Source organism: Pristiophorus japonicus, chromosome X (genome assembly GCF_044704955.1).
Source record: "Pristiophorus japonicus isolate sPriJap1 chromosome X, sPriJap1.hap1, whole genome shotgun sequence".
Lineage (NCBI taxonomy): Eukaryota > Metazoa > Chordata > Chondrichthyes > Pristiophoridae > Pristiophorus > Pristiophorus japonicus.
In genome coordinates this window covers 14969874-14985388 of record NC_092010.1, presented here as the reverse complement: position 1 = coordinate 14985388, position 15515 = coordinate 14969874, and the positions used below count along the sequence as shown (strand labels likewise).

The window sequence follows — 15515 nt, the reverse complement described above, 5'->3', positions numbered from 1 at the left end:
AGGACCTCCCTGCTTTTGTACTCCATCCCTCTCGCAATGAAGGCCAACATTCCATTCGCCTTCCTGATTACCTGCGGCACCTGCAAACTAACTTTTTGGGATTCATGCACAAGGACCCCCAGGTCCCTCTGCACCGCAGCATGTTGTAATTCCTCCCCATTCAAATAATATTCCCATTTACTGTTTTTTTTTCCCACGGTGGATGACCTCACACTTTCCGACATTGTATTCCATCTGCCAAACCTTAGCCCATTCGCTTAACCTATCTAAATCTCTTTGGAGCCTTTCTGTGTCCTCTACCACTAATCTTTGTGTCATCTGCAAATTTTGTTACACTACACTCTGTCCCCTCTTCCAGGTCATCTATGTATATTGTAAACAGTTGTGGTCCCAGCACCGATCCCTGTGGCACACCACTAACCACTGATTTCCAACCCGAAAAGGACCCATTTATCCCGACTCTCTGCTTTCTGTTAGCCAGCCAATTCTCTATCCATGCTAATACATTTCCTCTGACTCCGCGTACCTTTATCTTCTGCAGTAACCTTTTGTGTGGCACCTTATCGAATGCTTTTTGGAAATCTAAATACGCCACATCCATCGGTACACCTCTATCCACCATGCTCATTATATCCTCAAAGAATTCCAGTAAATTAGTTAAACATGATTTCCCCTTCATGAATCCATGCTGCGTCTGCTTGATTGCACTATTCCTATCGAGATGTCCTGCTATTTCTTCCTTAATAGTTTCAAGCATTTTCCCCACTACAGATATTAAACTAATCGGCCTATAGTTACCTGCCTTTTGTCTGCCCCCTTTTTTAAACAGAGGCATTACATTAGCTGCTTTCCAATCCGCTGGTACCTCCCCAGAGTCCAGAGAATGTTGGTAGATTATAACGAATGCATCTGCTATAACTTCCGCCATCTCTTTTAATACCCTGGGATGCATTTCATCAGGACCAGGGGACTTGTCTACCTTCAGTCCCATTAGCCTGTCCAGCACTACCCCACTAGTGATAGTGATTGTCTCAAGGGCCTCCCTTCCCACATTCCTGTGGCCTGCAATTTTTGGCATGGTTTTTGTGTCTTCCACTGTGAAGACCGAAACAAAATAATTGTTTAAAGTCTCAGCCATTTCCACATTTCCCATTATTAAATCCCCCTTCTCATCTTCTAAGGGACCAACATTTACTTTAGTCACTCTCTTCCGTTTTATATATCTGTAAAAGCTTTTACTATCTGTTTTTATGTTTTGCGCAAGATCTTCATGTTTGCATTTAAAGAGGTAGGGTAACTTCTTGAAACTATTGAAATGGCCACTTAGGAGAAAGACGCGGTTTAATAAATATATTCTGGTCATGGAGAATAATAACATTGAAGAGCTATCTGGCGTTTCTGTCATGATACAGAGTGATGCAGGTTGGGGTTTTTGTTATTGTGGCTTGTGTTTGCAAACAATTCTTTAAGAAGTCAAGATAAAAAGAGTTCATTGTAAACTGAATGAATCCATATTCAAAACCAGCAGTGGAATGAAATAATTGACTGAGTAACACGTGAGTTTGTAAAGATACAATTGCTCGAGGGAGCTTCGGCCAGTTCCCGCTTTGGTGATGGGGGATGCGCGTGCCGCTCCGGCGGACGTCATGACGTTCTGTGCGTGCCCACGGAGCCAGGCGTGTGAAGATGGCGGTGGCGAGGGTGGAGCAACGGCACTGTTGCTGGGCGGCCGCGACACTCACGGGCGCTGTAGGTATTGCCGTGTGAAATACAAAGGGACCCTGAATAGGTAGGGGGAGCGGCCCCTGCACTCACCCCCCCCTCGCTCCCTGCAGGGGCCCCAGCATTCTGACACTGAAATGGTCAACTTGTTTCCTTGTGTGCACCGTGCACTCGCCTCTGACGTTCCCAAAGCGAAAGAAAGACTTGCATTTCTATAGCGCCTTTCACGACCTCAGGACATCCCAAAGTGCTTTACAGCCAATGAAGTACTTTTGGAGTGTAGTCACTGTTGTAATGTGGGAAACGCGGCAGCCAACTTGCGCACAGCAAGCTCCCACACACAGCAATGTGATAATGACCAGAGAATCTGTTTTTAAGTGCTGGATACTCTCAGCAGACCAGGCAGCATCAGCGGAGAGAGAAACGGAATTAACGTTTCAGCTCGGTGACCTTTCATCATAACACAAAAGCAAAATACTGCAGATGCTGGAATCTAGGAATAAAAAACAGAAAATGCTAGAAGTCTTAGCGGGTCAGGTAGCATTCTATGGCGAGAGAGCAGAGTTTAACGTTTCAGGTCGACGACCCTGCGTCAGAACCTTTCATCACAATCTGTTTTACTGATGTTGGTTGAGCAATAACTAATGATCAGGACACCAGGAGAACTCCCCGGCTCTTTAAATTGTGCCATGTGATCTTTTACGTCCAGCTGAGGGCAGGCAGGGCCTCAATACTGCACTATCGAAGCACAGCAGGGTAGTTCTCCTAGTGTCATTGTGATAAGTGCTCAGTAATTCTGTAACCTGTTGATATTCACCTCTTGAACCTGTAGCCAGAATCCCCCTGCACTGCACAAGGTGCAGTCAGGCTCCCCAATCAATGTCACTTACAGTCATCCCCATCTCGCCCAATCTCCTTTGACTCAGGTTCCATGCGAACTGGGAGCCTCAGTCAGAGTCTATAATTGGAGTACACACTGTCAGAATGGACCAGGACAGACCAACTTGAGCCAAACCAATAGATCGCTCGGAGTACAGTAGGCTCAGTGTTTGGGACACTTCTCACAGGGCCATCATCCTAAACTCAGCTCAGGATCAACATTTCTAAACTACTCTCTGAGCTCAGACTCGTTCAGGTAACTTTTCATAGAATTCTAGCAATTACAACGCAGGATTCATTCGGTTCCCAGTTGCTGCGCTCTCTCATGTAGCCTCATCCCCCCCCCCCCCCCCCCTGATCCTTTACAAATGTTTATCCCATTCCCTTAAATAAAGTTTTAGTCTCTACCTCAATAGCCACATGTGATGAAGGACCCCCATGGTCGAATAGCCCTAATTTCAAGAACCTTCCCGATCCCTATTCCCCAGTCTCCCGCTCCCTGATCCTTAGTCACGATACTCCCTTCCCTACACCGAACCCCAGCAGTTCACAATTAAAGCTGAGAACTGAAAGTTGATGACAAATCTTTATACTTGAAAGGAATTGCTTCCTACTGACTAACTGGGGGTGTCTCCTAAACAGCGTGTTTTAGGAGAGCAGTGTGTAACATTGTTTTTATGTTTTATAGATTTAAATTTCAAACTGGATGAGAAGACAGCTCACAGTTGCTTGGACCTTTTCAAAAACGAGACTGGAGTCATCTACCGTATGATAGGTATTGACCCAAGCAAAGTCCCCAAAAACCCTGAGCGCTTTCGAGAGTGGGCGGTGGTCTTGGCCAACGTGACTCTATCAACTGGAAGGCATTACTGGGAGGTGACGGTGAAGCGGTCACAGGAGTTCCGAATTGGTGTGGCGGAGACGAACATGTCGCGAGAAGAATGTATTGGTGTCAATGACTGCTCCTGGGTGTACGCCTATCTCCAGAGGAAATGGTACTCCATGACCTCCAGTGAGATGGTACCAGTCGAGTTCTTTGGAAAGCTAGATCGCGTGGGCTTTCTCGTGGACTGTGACGGCAAGAGACTCAGTTTAATAGATGTTGAGAAAGCTGCTGTCATTAGCACAATCGCAGTCGAGTTCAGAATGCCGCTCGTTCCAGCCTTTGCGCTGTGGGATGGAGCACTCTTAACACATCCAGGCCTGGACATACTGCAAGGCATCTGATGCCTCCAGCCTACCAGTCAAGGTGCCTGCTATCTAGATTGCATTCTGTTCACTGTGCTTGTCAGTCATTTTTAAGGAATCCCCTGCTTCCTATAATCTGGCTCTAGTCAAAGCTCAGCTCCTTCATCAAAGACACAGGCTTTGAAGCAGAGTTATCTTTTTGACCTTTCAAGACACTACTTGAAGCCCATGTCCTGTCCAGCTTTGTGATTGCTGCTCTCATTGTGATCCATGTACTCAACCTTTCTTGTATTTAAAACGTGGAAGAGAATTTGGTCCTTGTCGACAATGCGGCTGAGGTGAACATAAGAAATAGGAGCAGGAGTAGGCCATTTGGCCCCTTGAGCCTGCTCCACCATTTAATAAGATCATGGCTGATCTTATCTTGGCCTCAACTCCACTTCCCTGCCCGCTCCCCATAACCCTTGACTCCCTTTGAAAGATTGGCTTCTGTCTCTTGTTGGCTGGGCTCCAGTTCCAGTCTTGTGCAACTCTCTCCACATTGCGTAATTGCATGACCAGCTCATAAAATGCCAAATAGTAACTAAGAGGAAACCTGTTACTCCAGCTCACTGTTTACTCACTTTTTGACGCGACTCCCTGGGCCTGGATCAAGACTTGAGAGATAAATGGAGCAACAGAGCGGCCTAGAGCTACAATTATGAGTATTCTAAGTGTTGTACTCTTAATATTTTATTAAAAAGTATGTAACAATAATTTGCGTTGATATAGCACCTTTAACGTAGTAAAATGTCTCAAGGTGCTTCACAGGAGCGTTATCAAACAAAATTTGACACCGAGCCACATGAGATATTGGGGCAGGTGAGGTAGGATTTAAGGAGGACAGAGAGGCGGAGAGGTTTAGGGAGGAAATTCCAGAGCTTAGGGCCCAAGCAACAGAAGGCACGGCCACCAGTGGTGGAGTGATTAAACCCGGGGAGAAGCGCAAAGATCTCACCGAGCTGGAGGAGATTAGAGATAGGAAGGGGTGAGACCATGGAGGGATTTGTAAACAAGGATGAGAATTTTAAAGGCGATGCCAGGCCGGGAGCCAATGTCGGTCAGCGAGTTAGGACACGGGCAGCAGAGTTTTGGAGGAGCACAATTTTACATCGGGTAGAATGTGGGAGACCAGCCAGGAGTGCGTTGGAATAGTCAAGTCTGGACGTAACAAAGGCATGGATGAGGATTTCAGCAGCAGTTGAGCTGAGGCAAGGGCAGAGACGGGCGATGTTATGGAGGTGGAACTAGGCGGTCTTAGTTATGGAGCGGATATGTGATTGGAAGCTCATCTCTGGATTAAATACGACACCAAGGTTGCGAACAGTCTGGTTCAGCCTCAGACAGGAGATGGGGAGAGGGATGAGTCGGAGAACGGAGTGGCTAGAGAACGGAGTTTGTGGTGGGGTCCGAAGGCAATGGCTTTTATCTTCCCAATATTTAACACAATGAAATTCCAACTCATCTGTTAGTGAAAATGAATTCACATAGACTTTGGTAAGGTAAGAGAGACAACTTTATTGCTAACAGAGCTCTGGGAGAAGAGTTGAGATCCCACGACCTGCGAAGCACCTTCTCCCCGAGTGCCTGGTGCCGTGGGGTTATAAGCAGTTTACAGAGGGTGGAATACAATCATTTAAATTCATTTACATACAACCAATCAATGCATATGGCAACGCAATTCATTTACATACAGCCAATCATATTGTTGCACAACTTTTTAGTCCTAGTGAAACCTGATAGCATGGCGCGAGTTTGGGGGCCCTTCCTCTGTATCTTCTTTTGTGGTTAGTTATTCTGTTGCAAAGCTTTCTATGAAACAGTGACCTGCACCTGGCCATGAGTCACTTGTTGCTGCAGAGTTCATTAGGCTTCTTGGTACAAAGTTCATTTAGTGAAAAGGCAGATAGTTGGCTGACCCCATCATTCTTTGCTATGTCCGAAAATCCACTCCAACAGTTCCCCCTGTTGGTCCTGGAGGATGTTCACGAAATCCAGATGACCACAATGAAGGTGGCTCAGTGCCTGCGTCATCCGCTCCGTCTTCCTTGGCGTCTCCGGGTGTTCCCATCAGATGTTCTTTTCCGGTGATCACGCTGGCAACTGGCACAGAACTCCTTGCTGATGGCCCGTGTTACTATCCTTCTCTGGGTATGCCCCCTTTTGGGGCATGGAACAGTGAGTGGTCCTATAGTTCCTACTGCAAAGAGGACCGGGAGGATCGGTGTTGCGGTCTTGAAGGTGCCGTTGAGGAGGAACACGAATCCCTCCTTAGCTCTATAACACTTTACGTCGGTGTTGCTAACACTCGTGAACTGCTTATACCACCAATTGCTCGGTTCTCTTGAATTTGAGCCCGATCCTACCAATTGGTAAGCATCAAACGGGTATGCCCATGTTTCTGAGCTGAACATGAGTTCCGTTGCACTGACCGCAGATAACTTGCCTCCCTGCAGTCACGTTCAGGCATCTTTGCTCGTTACAGGTGCAAGTAAACTGGCCTCGATGCACTCGACAGTGCTGACGGGCACACTGCGTCTGCACACAGGTGGCGTTCTCGGGGACCAGGGCATATGCACACCCCCATCCTTGCCCCGAGAAGCAAAGCGGGTAGCTTGCATTGTCTGAGCATACCGTTTCATCCTTTCCCCGGGACCCCCTGCACACGGGATCTGTGGGATTTATTAATTCCACGCATCTTCCCTGTATACCCCTTCTATATTCGCCCGTTTGTCCCTCGCAGGGTGCGTCCGAGGTATCTGCCGTATATAAGTCACGGGGGGTCCACCCAGGGGTGGCCACGAACAGGGCCTCTACTGATTGGGCTAGTGGGTAACACACAGTTTGATTGCCGTGTAAACGTATATGGGTCTTGAAAAACAAGTTATCTTCTATTAGCTTTACAAACGTGACAACATAGAGTAACGCAATTATATACGCTATCTTAGACATGTTTGTTACGCTCAAACAATACAATATTTACACATAAGCAGTAGCCGTAACTTGGACTTGCTTGCAGTCGTCACCTGTTCGGGGTGCATAAACAAGTATCCTGGTTACATTATCGTGAATCACATGTCTTATGTTTACTCATTAGTTTCTTTGTACAATTTCAACTGGGTCCAATGTTTCCATACACTCTTCCCTCTTATGTCCAGACAGGCACAGGTGTCTCCACTGATTATGACCTCATATGGGCCATTCCATTTTGGTGCAAACCCTGGTTTTTCAGGTAATGTTTTTACCATGACGCGACGTCCCGCCATCGGGACGTCAGGGAGCCGTTCAAGCTCTTTCTGAGCGTCTCTCTCTTCCTGATTGTCTCTTACTAATTTACGCATCCCTTTGAGTTGAGTGCTTAGTTCCAAAACATACCGTTTAATTTTGTCTTTTAATGGGCCTACGTCAGCCCCACCTGTTGTGATGCTTTCTGGTAATTACATCGTCCTTCCTGTCATTGGTTCATAAGGGGTTAATCCGGTTGTCCAGTTTACCGTGGCTCTTAACTTCATTAATATAATAGGTGATACTTCTGTCCACGTTATTCCTGACGTTTGCATGGCCTTGGCCAGGGTGTTCTTAAGGGTACGGTTCATGCGTTCTACCATTCCAGAACTCTGCGGGTGGTAGGGGATGTGGAATTTTTGTTTTATGCCCATCAGCTGGCATATTGTTTTTACAATCTTCCCGGTGAAGTGGGTGCCTGTCGGAATCTATTTGAAGAGGCACTCCCCATCGGGGAATCACCTGCTCGGTCAATATCCTTGTCACTGTTGAGGCACTCCCCGTCGGGGAATCACCTGCTCGGTCAATATCCTTGCCACTGTTGAGGCAGTGCAATCACGTGTGGGGAAAGCTTCCACCCACCGGGTAAATTGATCTATAATCACTCGGCAATATCTTTTTCCATGGGATGGGGGCAAAGGACCTGTGAAATCAATTTGTAAATGTTCCCATGGCCCCCGTGGATGGGGCTGGTGTCCCATTTTAATGTTGTGCGCACGTAACGCATCGATGGCAATGTTTGGCAATATCTCCCCATCCCCTTCCACCACCAATCTCTCCCAAGACTCCCGGTCATGGCCTCTCGTCCCGAATGGGACAGGCCTGATGCAACTCCAATAAGGTATTCTGTATGCATTCAGGCACCATTACCTTGTCGTTTCGTCTCCAAACGTTATCCTTCCCTTGCGTTGTGCCCTGCTTTGTCCACATACCTATTTCCTCCTCAGAAGTGTCCTGGTGTAGTTTCTCAATACTTATCTGTTTGTCTCGGACCCCAGCGGCGCTGACTGAGGCTTCCTCACAATCCTCTTGTTCTAATGCCTCTTGTGCAGCTAAGTCCGCAGCTTGATTTCCCTGGTGACTCAGCCAATCTGGACTGGTTCGGTCCGGTTCCCTTTGGTGGGCTTTAATTTTAATGACCGCTACCTGTTTTGGTTTATTACTGGCTGCTAAGAGAGCTTCTATTCTCAGCTGGTGTTTTATGGGATGTCCGCTGGTTGTGATAAAACCCCTTCTCCCCCATGCTGTCATATAATCGTGGACTACCCCGAATGCATATCTACTGTCCGTATAGATATTAACGATCTTACCCTCTGATAGTTCCAGTGCCCGGGTGAGAGCTACCAATTCTGCCACCTGAGCTGACGACCCCCCATTAATTCGCCCTGATTCGACTGTCTCTAGATCCTGGTTAACTACGGCCCATCCGGTACGAGGTAGTCCCTCTACGTATTTTCACGAGCCGTCCACAAACAAGGTTTGTTCTGCGATTTGAAGGGGCGTGTCTTTTATTCTATCCTCTTCCATGTCCATATCCACATCCCCGCAATCGTGGGGTTCTCCCTCTTGCACTATGCCCTCCGTGGGGTTTTCCCCGACATCTCTAATTATAGTTACTGCTTTGTTGGGTGGCAAGAGGACTGCTTCCCACTTTGCCCGTCTCATATTAGAAACGGTTCTCAGTTTTCCTGTGTTTAACATTTCTACCAACGTGTGTTTGGTGTGGAGAATGATGTTTCCGGTCATTACCATGGGCTCGCTTATTTTTACTGCCCAAGCTGCGCAGTCTAGTGCAGCTATACATCTGGATAATCCGGTCACCACCGAGCTTTCGGTGGTAGAGTAATAGGCTATAGGTCTCCTTTTATCCCCGTGATCTTGGGTGACCACGGCCGTATAGAACTCATCTTCATTGTTACAGTGGATGTGGAAATCTTTACTCATGTCAGGCAGTCCCAATCCAGGTGCGGAGACTAGTTCTGACTTGAGTTTACTATACGCCTGTTCTTGTTCAGGGCCCCACTCTATAAGGTCTAGGGCCGGTTTTCCTCTCTTTACTAGTCTTTGTTTCGGCTCGGCAATCTTTGCAAACTCGGGGATAAAGTTCCGGCTGTAATTAAAGAGGCCCAGTACCTTCCTCGCCCCCCTTACCGTTACTGGTCTAGGCATGTCCTTGACAGCCTTTTTCCTATCCGAGGGCATTTCTTTCAGCCCCTTTGAAAGGCAGTACCCTCGGTACAGGACTTGGATTTTCCCTACCTGGGCTTTCTTGGGGTTGACCTTAAGGCCTGCCGTCTCCAAAGCTCGTAACACCAGGAATAGGGTTGCCTGATGTCCCTCCTTGGTTTCTGAAGCTATTAATATGTCGTCGACATAGTGTAAAATACTATTTCCTGCCGGTACTTCTATTTGTTTTAGTACGTCGCTCATGACTCGGTAGAAAATGGCAGGACTATTATGGAACCTTTGTGGTAATCGGGTCCAAGCATATTGTTATCCTCCACCGTGAAGGCGAATTTCTCTTGTGATTCTGGGTCGAGGGGAAGTGCCCAGAAGCCATTGGCTATGTCCAGGACTGTAAAGATTTTATGTTCAGGGGATAATCCATTAAGGATTGTGGAGGGACTGGCCACTATCGGGTATAGTTTGGGGGTGACCTTATTCAGGGCGGTGTAGTCAATGGTTAGTCCATAACTCCCATCTGGCTTCCCTACTGGCCATGTTGGGGAGTTAGTGGTGCTAACAGTTTCTCTGAAGATACCTTTTTCCACTAGTCCCTTTACTATTTCTACAACTTCTGTTCTGGCTTCGGGTCTTATAGGGTATTGCTGGTGTGGTTTATGAGATGGTCCAGGGACATTAATAGGGTCCATGTCTGCCTTTCCGGTATCCAATTTTGTCTGTGCCCAAACCCTGGGCACAGAGGCACAAATGCCGCCATATCCTCCAGTCTCGGTATGCCAGTTGGTTTTTGTGGCTGTTGCTACACCTAAACTTTCCATATGGTGAGCTATCTGTCCCAAATCTCCCTTACTGACATCTGCCTTTGGCCATGTTAATTTCCCCTTGCCACAATCAATCAGGGCCTGAAATTACTTAATTACGTCATTCCCCAATATTGTTCCCTCACGATTCTTGCATACATAAAATCTCATGGGTATACATAAATTATCAATTTCCACCACTTGGGTGGTGCTCAGGTAGGCCGGTGTTGGCCGTCCATCTATTCCGTTTATTAAAGCCTTTTTGTTGGTTACGGGAAGGGGTAGATTGGTAATGGATATTGAGGCTCCAGTGTCCACTAGCATCTCACACTGTCGGCCCCCTACTAGTGCAGACACATGTCCTTCCCTCCTTTTTACTTTGTACAGGGACCGCCGGGCATCACAGGGTGGCTTTGTACTCCTGCCACTGCTGGTATTCCTGTTCTGACAGGGTCCTTGCCTTATTAGGATAGCCATTTTTACCATAGTAGGTCACGTCTAAATGTCCCTTTTTGCCACAATATGTGCATTGTTTTTCCATGCGTTTCCCCTTACTTTCTTTGGCAAAGTGACCCACCTTCCCGCAGTTATGGTATGTCCCCTTTTTCTGTCCTCCCCCCGTCCCTGCTGCAAAAACCCTTTCTTGTTTTATCTTTGGGATTTTTCATCGCCCCCCTCCCTGGACGCCACTAGCCCACTCGACCAGTTCATCATAATCCTGGGTTACAATTACTCCCATTTTTATAATGGTCTGGTGTGCAGCGGATAGTCTGTCCTTAAATGCCTGGATAAATGCTCGGTCGCCGCGGCCCGTGTTTCCCTGTCCGGAATAATCGTTCCCCATACTCTGAGGCTCCTTCCCCTTTTTGTTGTTTGGTTGTAGTAATTTTACCCCAATTAGTAGGGGCATTACCTAAAACTCGTTGGATCTCGGTTTTAAAAGGGCCAAAGGCCGCCTGTTGACCATCTACTTCAGTGGTTAAAGGTACCGCGTGTGTCCAACGTCCCCCTGAAAAGTCGGCATTGGCTGCTACCGCGGCTCCTCCGGCCACTACTCTCCACCGATCTGCCGGGCAAGCCGCTCGGACTAGTTGGTGTATATCTCTGAGGTATAGCTGGTGGCCCACCCAAACTGTATCCAGCTCTGCCCAAAATTTGGTATTCGCACACCGGGGTTGTAATTTACCCAGGGATGCCATTATCTGCTGTCTCTCACCGGGGGTAGATGGTTTATAGGTTGCAGTGGGATCCGCTGCAGTTCCTCCCCTGGTGACTGGCGCCACCGGGAAGGTTTCTAGATCTTCCTGACCCGGGGCTGTTGCCTCACCTTGGTAATCTTCGTAAGGGGGCAGTGAGGCTGTTTCTCCCCCCCATTGGGAACGGTTCTGAATCTGTTGTTCTAACGCCAGGCATTTCTTTTCCCATTCCCTACATTTTCCTTGTGCCTGACTTAATTATTTACTTTTCTCTTCCCTTTTCTCTCTAATGTCCTTTACTTGCTCAATTAGTCCTGCTAACTGATGTACTAGTAATACTCCGGCCTTTTTGGTTTTATCTTTCTTTTGTTTTGCCATCCAACTTCCCTGTTGTTCTAATGTCTGGGATACATCCCAGCCGTCTTTCTGCATTTTTTTAATTAAGACTTGTCGAACTTAAATACTCACGGCCACGATTCACCTCGCAGAGACCTCTTGTCTTGCTCGCGAAGATTAACGTGTTTCCTTACCACTGGAGTCCGGCTCTTGGTTGGAGTGATCAGCTCCCTTCCGCACCGATTTCTATATCATCACCTATGAACATTGGACTAAAATAATCAACCCCCGCATCACTAATTACTTTACTTTCACTCTGCGTTGTACGCCACTACAGTCTGAATTTCTTAACTCTTATCACATACTATCAAGTTATGTCTCTTTCCTCACTTAATCTATTTTATTCGTTTGATACCACTTCGCCGGCCAGCCGCTTCCCCCAGTATAATTTCTGGGTGGTCAGAAATTGACTACTGTCCCGTTCTACTTGGTCATACGACTATCCAGCTCCGCGGTATCCTGCCGACTACGCCAATTTGTTAGTGAAAATAAATTCACATGGACTCTGGTAAAGTAAGAGAGACAACTTTATTGCTAACAGAGCTCTGGGAGAAGAGTTGAGATCCCACGACCTGCGAAGCACCTTCTCCCCGAGTGCCTGGTGCCGTGGGGTTATAAGCAGTTTACAGAGGGTGGAATACAATCATTTAAATTCATTTACATACAACCAATCAATCCATATGGCAACGCAATTCGTTCACATACAACCAATCAATCCATATGGCAACGCAATTCATTTACATACAACCAATTATATTGTTGCACAACTTTTTAGTCCTAGTGAAACCTGATAGCATGGCGCGAGTTTGGGGCCCTTCCTCTGTATCTTCTTTTGTGGTTAGTTATTCTGTTACAAAGCTTTCTATGAAACAGTGGCCTGCACCTGGCCATGAGTCACTTGTTGCTGCAGAGTTCATTAGGCTTCTTGGTACAAAGTTCATTTAGTGAAAAGGCAGATAGTTGGCTTACCCCATCATGCTTTGCTATGTCCGAAAATCCACTCCAACACATCCAATACTGGAGGCAGTGGAGGGGTCGAGCGAGGTGGTGGAGAGGTAGAGCTGGGTGGAACCTGACGTTGTGTTTCCGGGTGATGTTGCCAAAGGACAGCATATAGATGTGAAATAGGAGGGGGCCAAGGATAGATCCTTGGGGGGGCACCAGAGGTAACGATGTGGGAGTGGGAAGAGAAGCCGTTGCAGGTGATTCTCTGACTACGATGAGATAGATAAGAATGGAACCAGGCGAGTGCAGTCCCACCCAGCTGGCCGATGGTAGAGAGGTGTTGGAGGAGGATGGAGTGGTCAACCGTGTCAAAGACGGGTCGAGAAGGATGAGGAGGGTTAGTTTACCACAGTCACAGTCATTGATTAGGGCCATTTCAGTACTGTGGCAGGCACGGAAACTAAATTGGAGGGATTCAAACCTGGATCTGTTGCATCTCTGGTACTTTATCCTCTTCCTCTACTGTGAAGACTGATACCAAGTAGCTATTTCATTAGTCTACCATTTCCTGCTTTTCTTTTACAATATGATCTGCATCTGTCTTTAAGGGGCCCACAGTTATCAGCCACTTTTTCTCTAATATGCTTGTAAAAACCTTTAGTGTTGCCCTCAATATCCCTCAAGTTTTTTCTTTTATTGCGTTTTTGCATCTCTTATTTCTTTATATCCCTTTTTTTCTACTCTTTATATCTCTCCCAGTCCGTGGTATCTCAACTGTTCTTTATATTTGTGCAAGCCCTCTTAGTTTTATACGAGCTCTCACTTTTGTTGACCAAGGTTGTTTAGTTGGACAAGTAGCACTCTTGCCCTTCAGGGGCATGTACAGGACTTGTATTCTACCAAATACTTCCACTGTTCAACTGTAGTTTTACCAACAGTTCCACCCAGTTTACTGTGATCAATTTCTGCCTCATCCCTCCCAAAGTCTGCCTTCCCTAAATATCAAACCTTGGTTCGTGATTCACTTTTCTCCCTCAAACCCAATATTGAATTCAATCATATTATGGTCAGTGTTAGCTCGGTGTTCCCTCACCGTTAGATTATTGACTCATTCTGGCTCATTACTTGACACTAAATCTAATATGACCTGCCCTCTTGTTGGTTCAAGAACCTATTGTTTCAGAAAACTGTCCCAAATACGCAAGAAATTCACTGCCTTTGGGGCTCTAGCTGTTCTGCTTCTCCCAGTCTGTGAAGGTTTAAAGGGGTTGAAATTCGGTGCTGCCATTTTTGAGGCGTTGTCACCACTTGAGAGAAATTTTTAACGCCTCGCTTCAGGCGCGGTCCCCAAATGCGAACCAGTGTTGTCTCCCAAAGAGTTGATAGCAGCGTAAAATCATGGCGTTGCACACTTACCTGGAGGCGCTATGCTGTGTTGTGTGGGCCATTAGGCGTGGGCTCAACATCCAGGAGTTAGGCAGCATTTGGAGCTGCACCACAGACATAGTGGCCCCACCTGGATTTAATTGAAACATAGAAAATAGGTGCAGGAGTAGGCCATTCGGCCCTTCGAGCCCGCACCACCATTCAATATGATCATGGCTGATCATTCACCTCAGTACCCCATTCCTGCTTTCTCTCCATACCCCTTGATCCCTTTAGCCGTAAGGGCCACATCTAACTCCCTTTTGAATATATCTTAATGAACTGGCCTCAACAACTTTCTGTGGTAGAGAATTCCACAGATTCACAATTCACAATTGAGGCATTGATTGGGTGCTTCCAGGCCTCGTGGCACTATTCGCTTCCCACGCACTCGCTCAGATGGTGAGTATGGCAAACCCAGCAGCAGCAGCTCGTCAGCGTGTCCACCAGTTCATGGACGCAGCAGTGGATGCACTGCTTGGTGCCCTGGAGAGGCATTGGCAAGTGCTGAGGACACAGGCTGGGAGGAGACCCCAACCCAAATATACCGAAGGCTCTGGAGGGAGATAGTAGCGCGAGTGTCTGCGAGTGACACAGTGCCAAGGACAGCGATGCAACGTAGAAACAATTGGAGCGACCTAACACGGATAGTGAGGGTGAGTATCTTTAATTTCAACATGCTATGCTCTGACCTCACTCTGCACTCTGCTCAATGTAGTGTTTCCGAATCCATGCTCTGAGTGGGTGAGGCCACAGTCAAGGTTCCCATTTGAGCCTCACCCACTGCAAGGGCCTGCATGCGCTGTTATCCTTGCTACTTGGTTCTGCAAACCCACCCTCGTGTTGTTGACTCCTCACTCTTCATATGTGTCTCGAAGACGGTATCCTCCCCGTTACTGTTAGGTCCTGGCCCCCTGATCCCACCATTGCCACAGCAAGTCCACGCAGCGAAATAGTACTTGCATCGAACTGTGAAGACTGTCATCGAGTAACATGTACTGAAAGTATGTAAGGTACTTGGGACACACTGATCGAAGGCTTCTAACTCCGACTTTCTGTTAAATACTACAGGTGAAGCTCGGCCACAACCGGCGGGAGGGAGCAAAGGCAGACTGGTGGAGGGGAGCCAGACCTCCAAGTGCTCACTTCGTTGGAGTAACGGATAGCTGCCCTGATGGGCGTGTAAGTTGATGCGATGGCAGTGGGTGCGGCCGACCCCCCCTCGGGACAGTGATGGTACGTGGAGTTCCTTTGCAGCGACCTGCAGGACATGGCCCCGACACCATCAATGTGCAGCTATTTCCATCAGACTGGCATTCACAAGCGCCTTTCCCTGCTCCTGACCCCCTCACCTGCAGGTAACCGCTGTTCTGTGTTTGTGCTTTCAGATAGCCAGCCAGATCCACTGGGGTCTTCTCGGGCGCCTTCCATGGGTGCAGATGGTGGCAACGACCAA

The 15515-nt window shown here is 47.5% G+C and overlaps 1 protein-coding gene across 2 annotated transcripts; it reads left to right on the top strand.

Moving 5' to 3' along the window:
- Nucleotides 1-1673: 1673 nt before the first annotated feature.
- On the top strand, nt 1674-15515 carry spryd4 (SPRY domain containing 4). Of its 2 annotated transcripts, XM_070869402.1 has the most exons (3): nt 1674-1753; nt 3290-3850; nt 15131-15515. In XM_070869402.1, the coding sequence occupies exons 1-2, from the start codon at nt 1687-1689 to the stop codon at nt 3826-3828; spliced, it is 606 nt and encodes a 201-aa protein (XP_070725503.1). In that variant the 5' UTR covers nt 1674-1686; the 3' UTR covers nt 3829-3850; nt 15131-15515. The 2 variants fall into 2 exon arrangements, with proteins under 2 accessions (XP_070725503.1, XP_070725502.1); XM_070869401.1 differs by lacking the exon at nt 15131-15515 and having other exon boundaries at nt 3290-4527.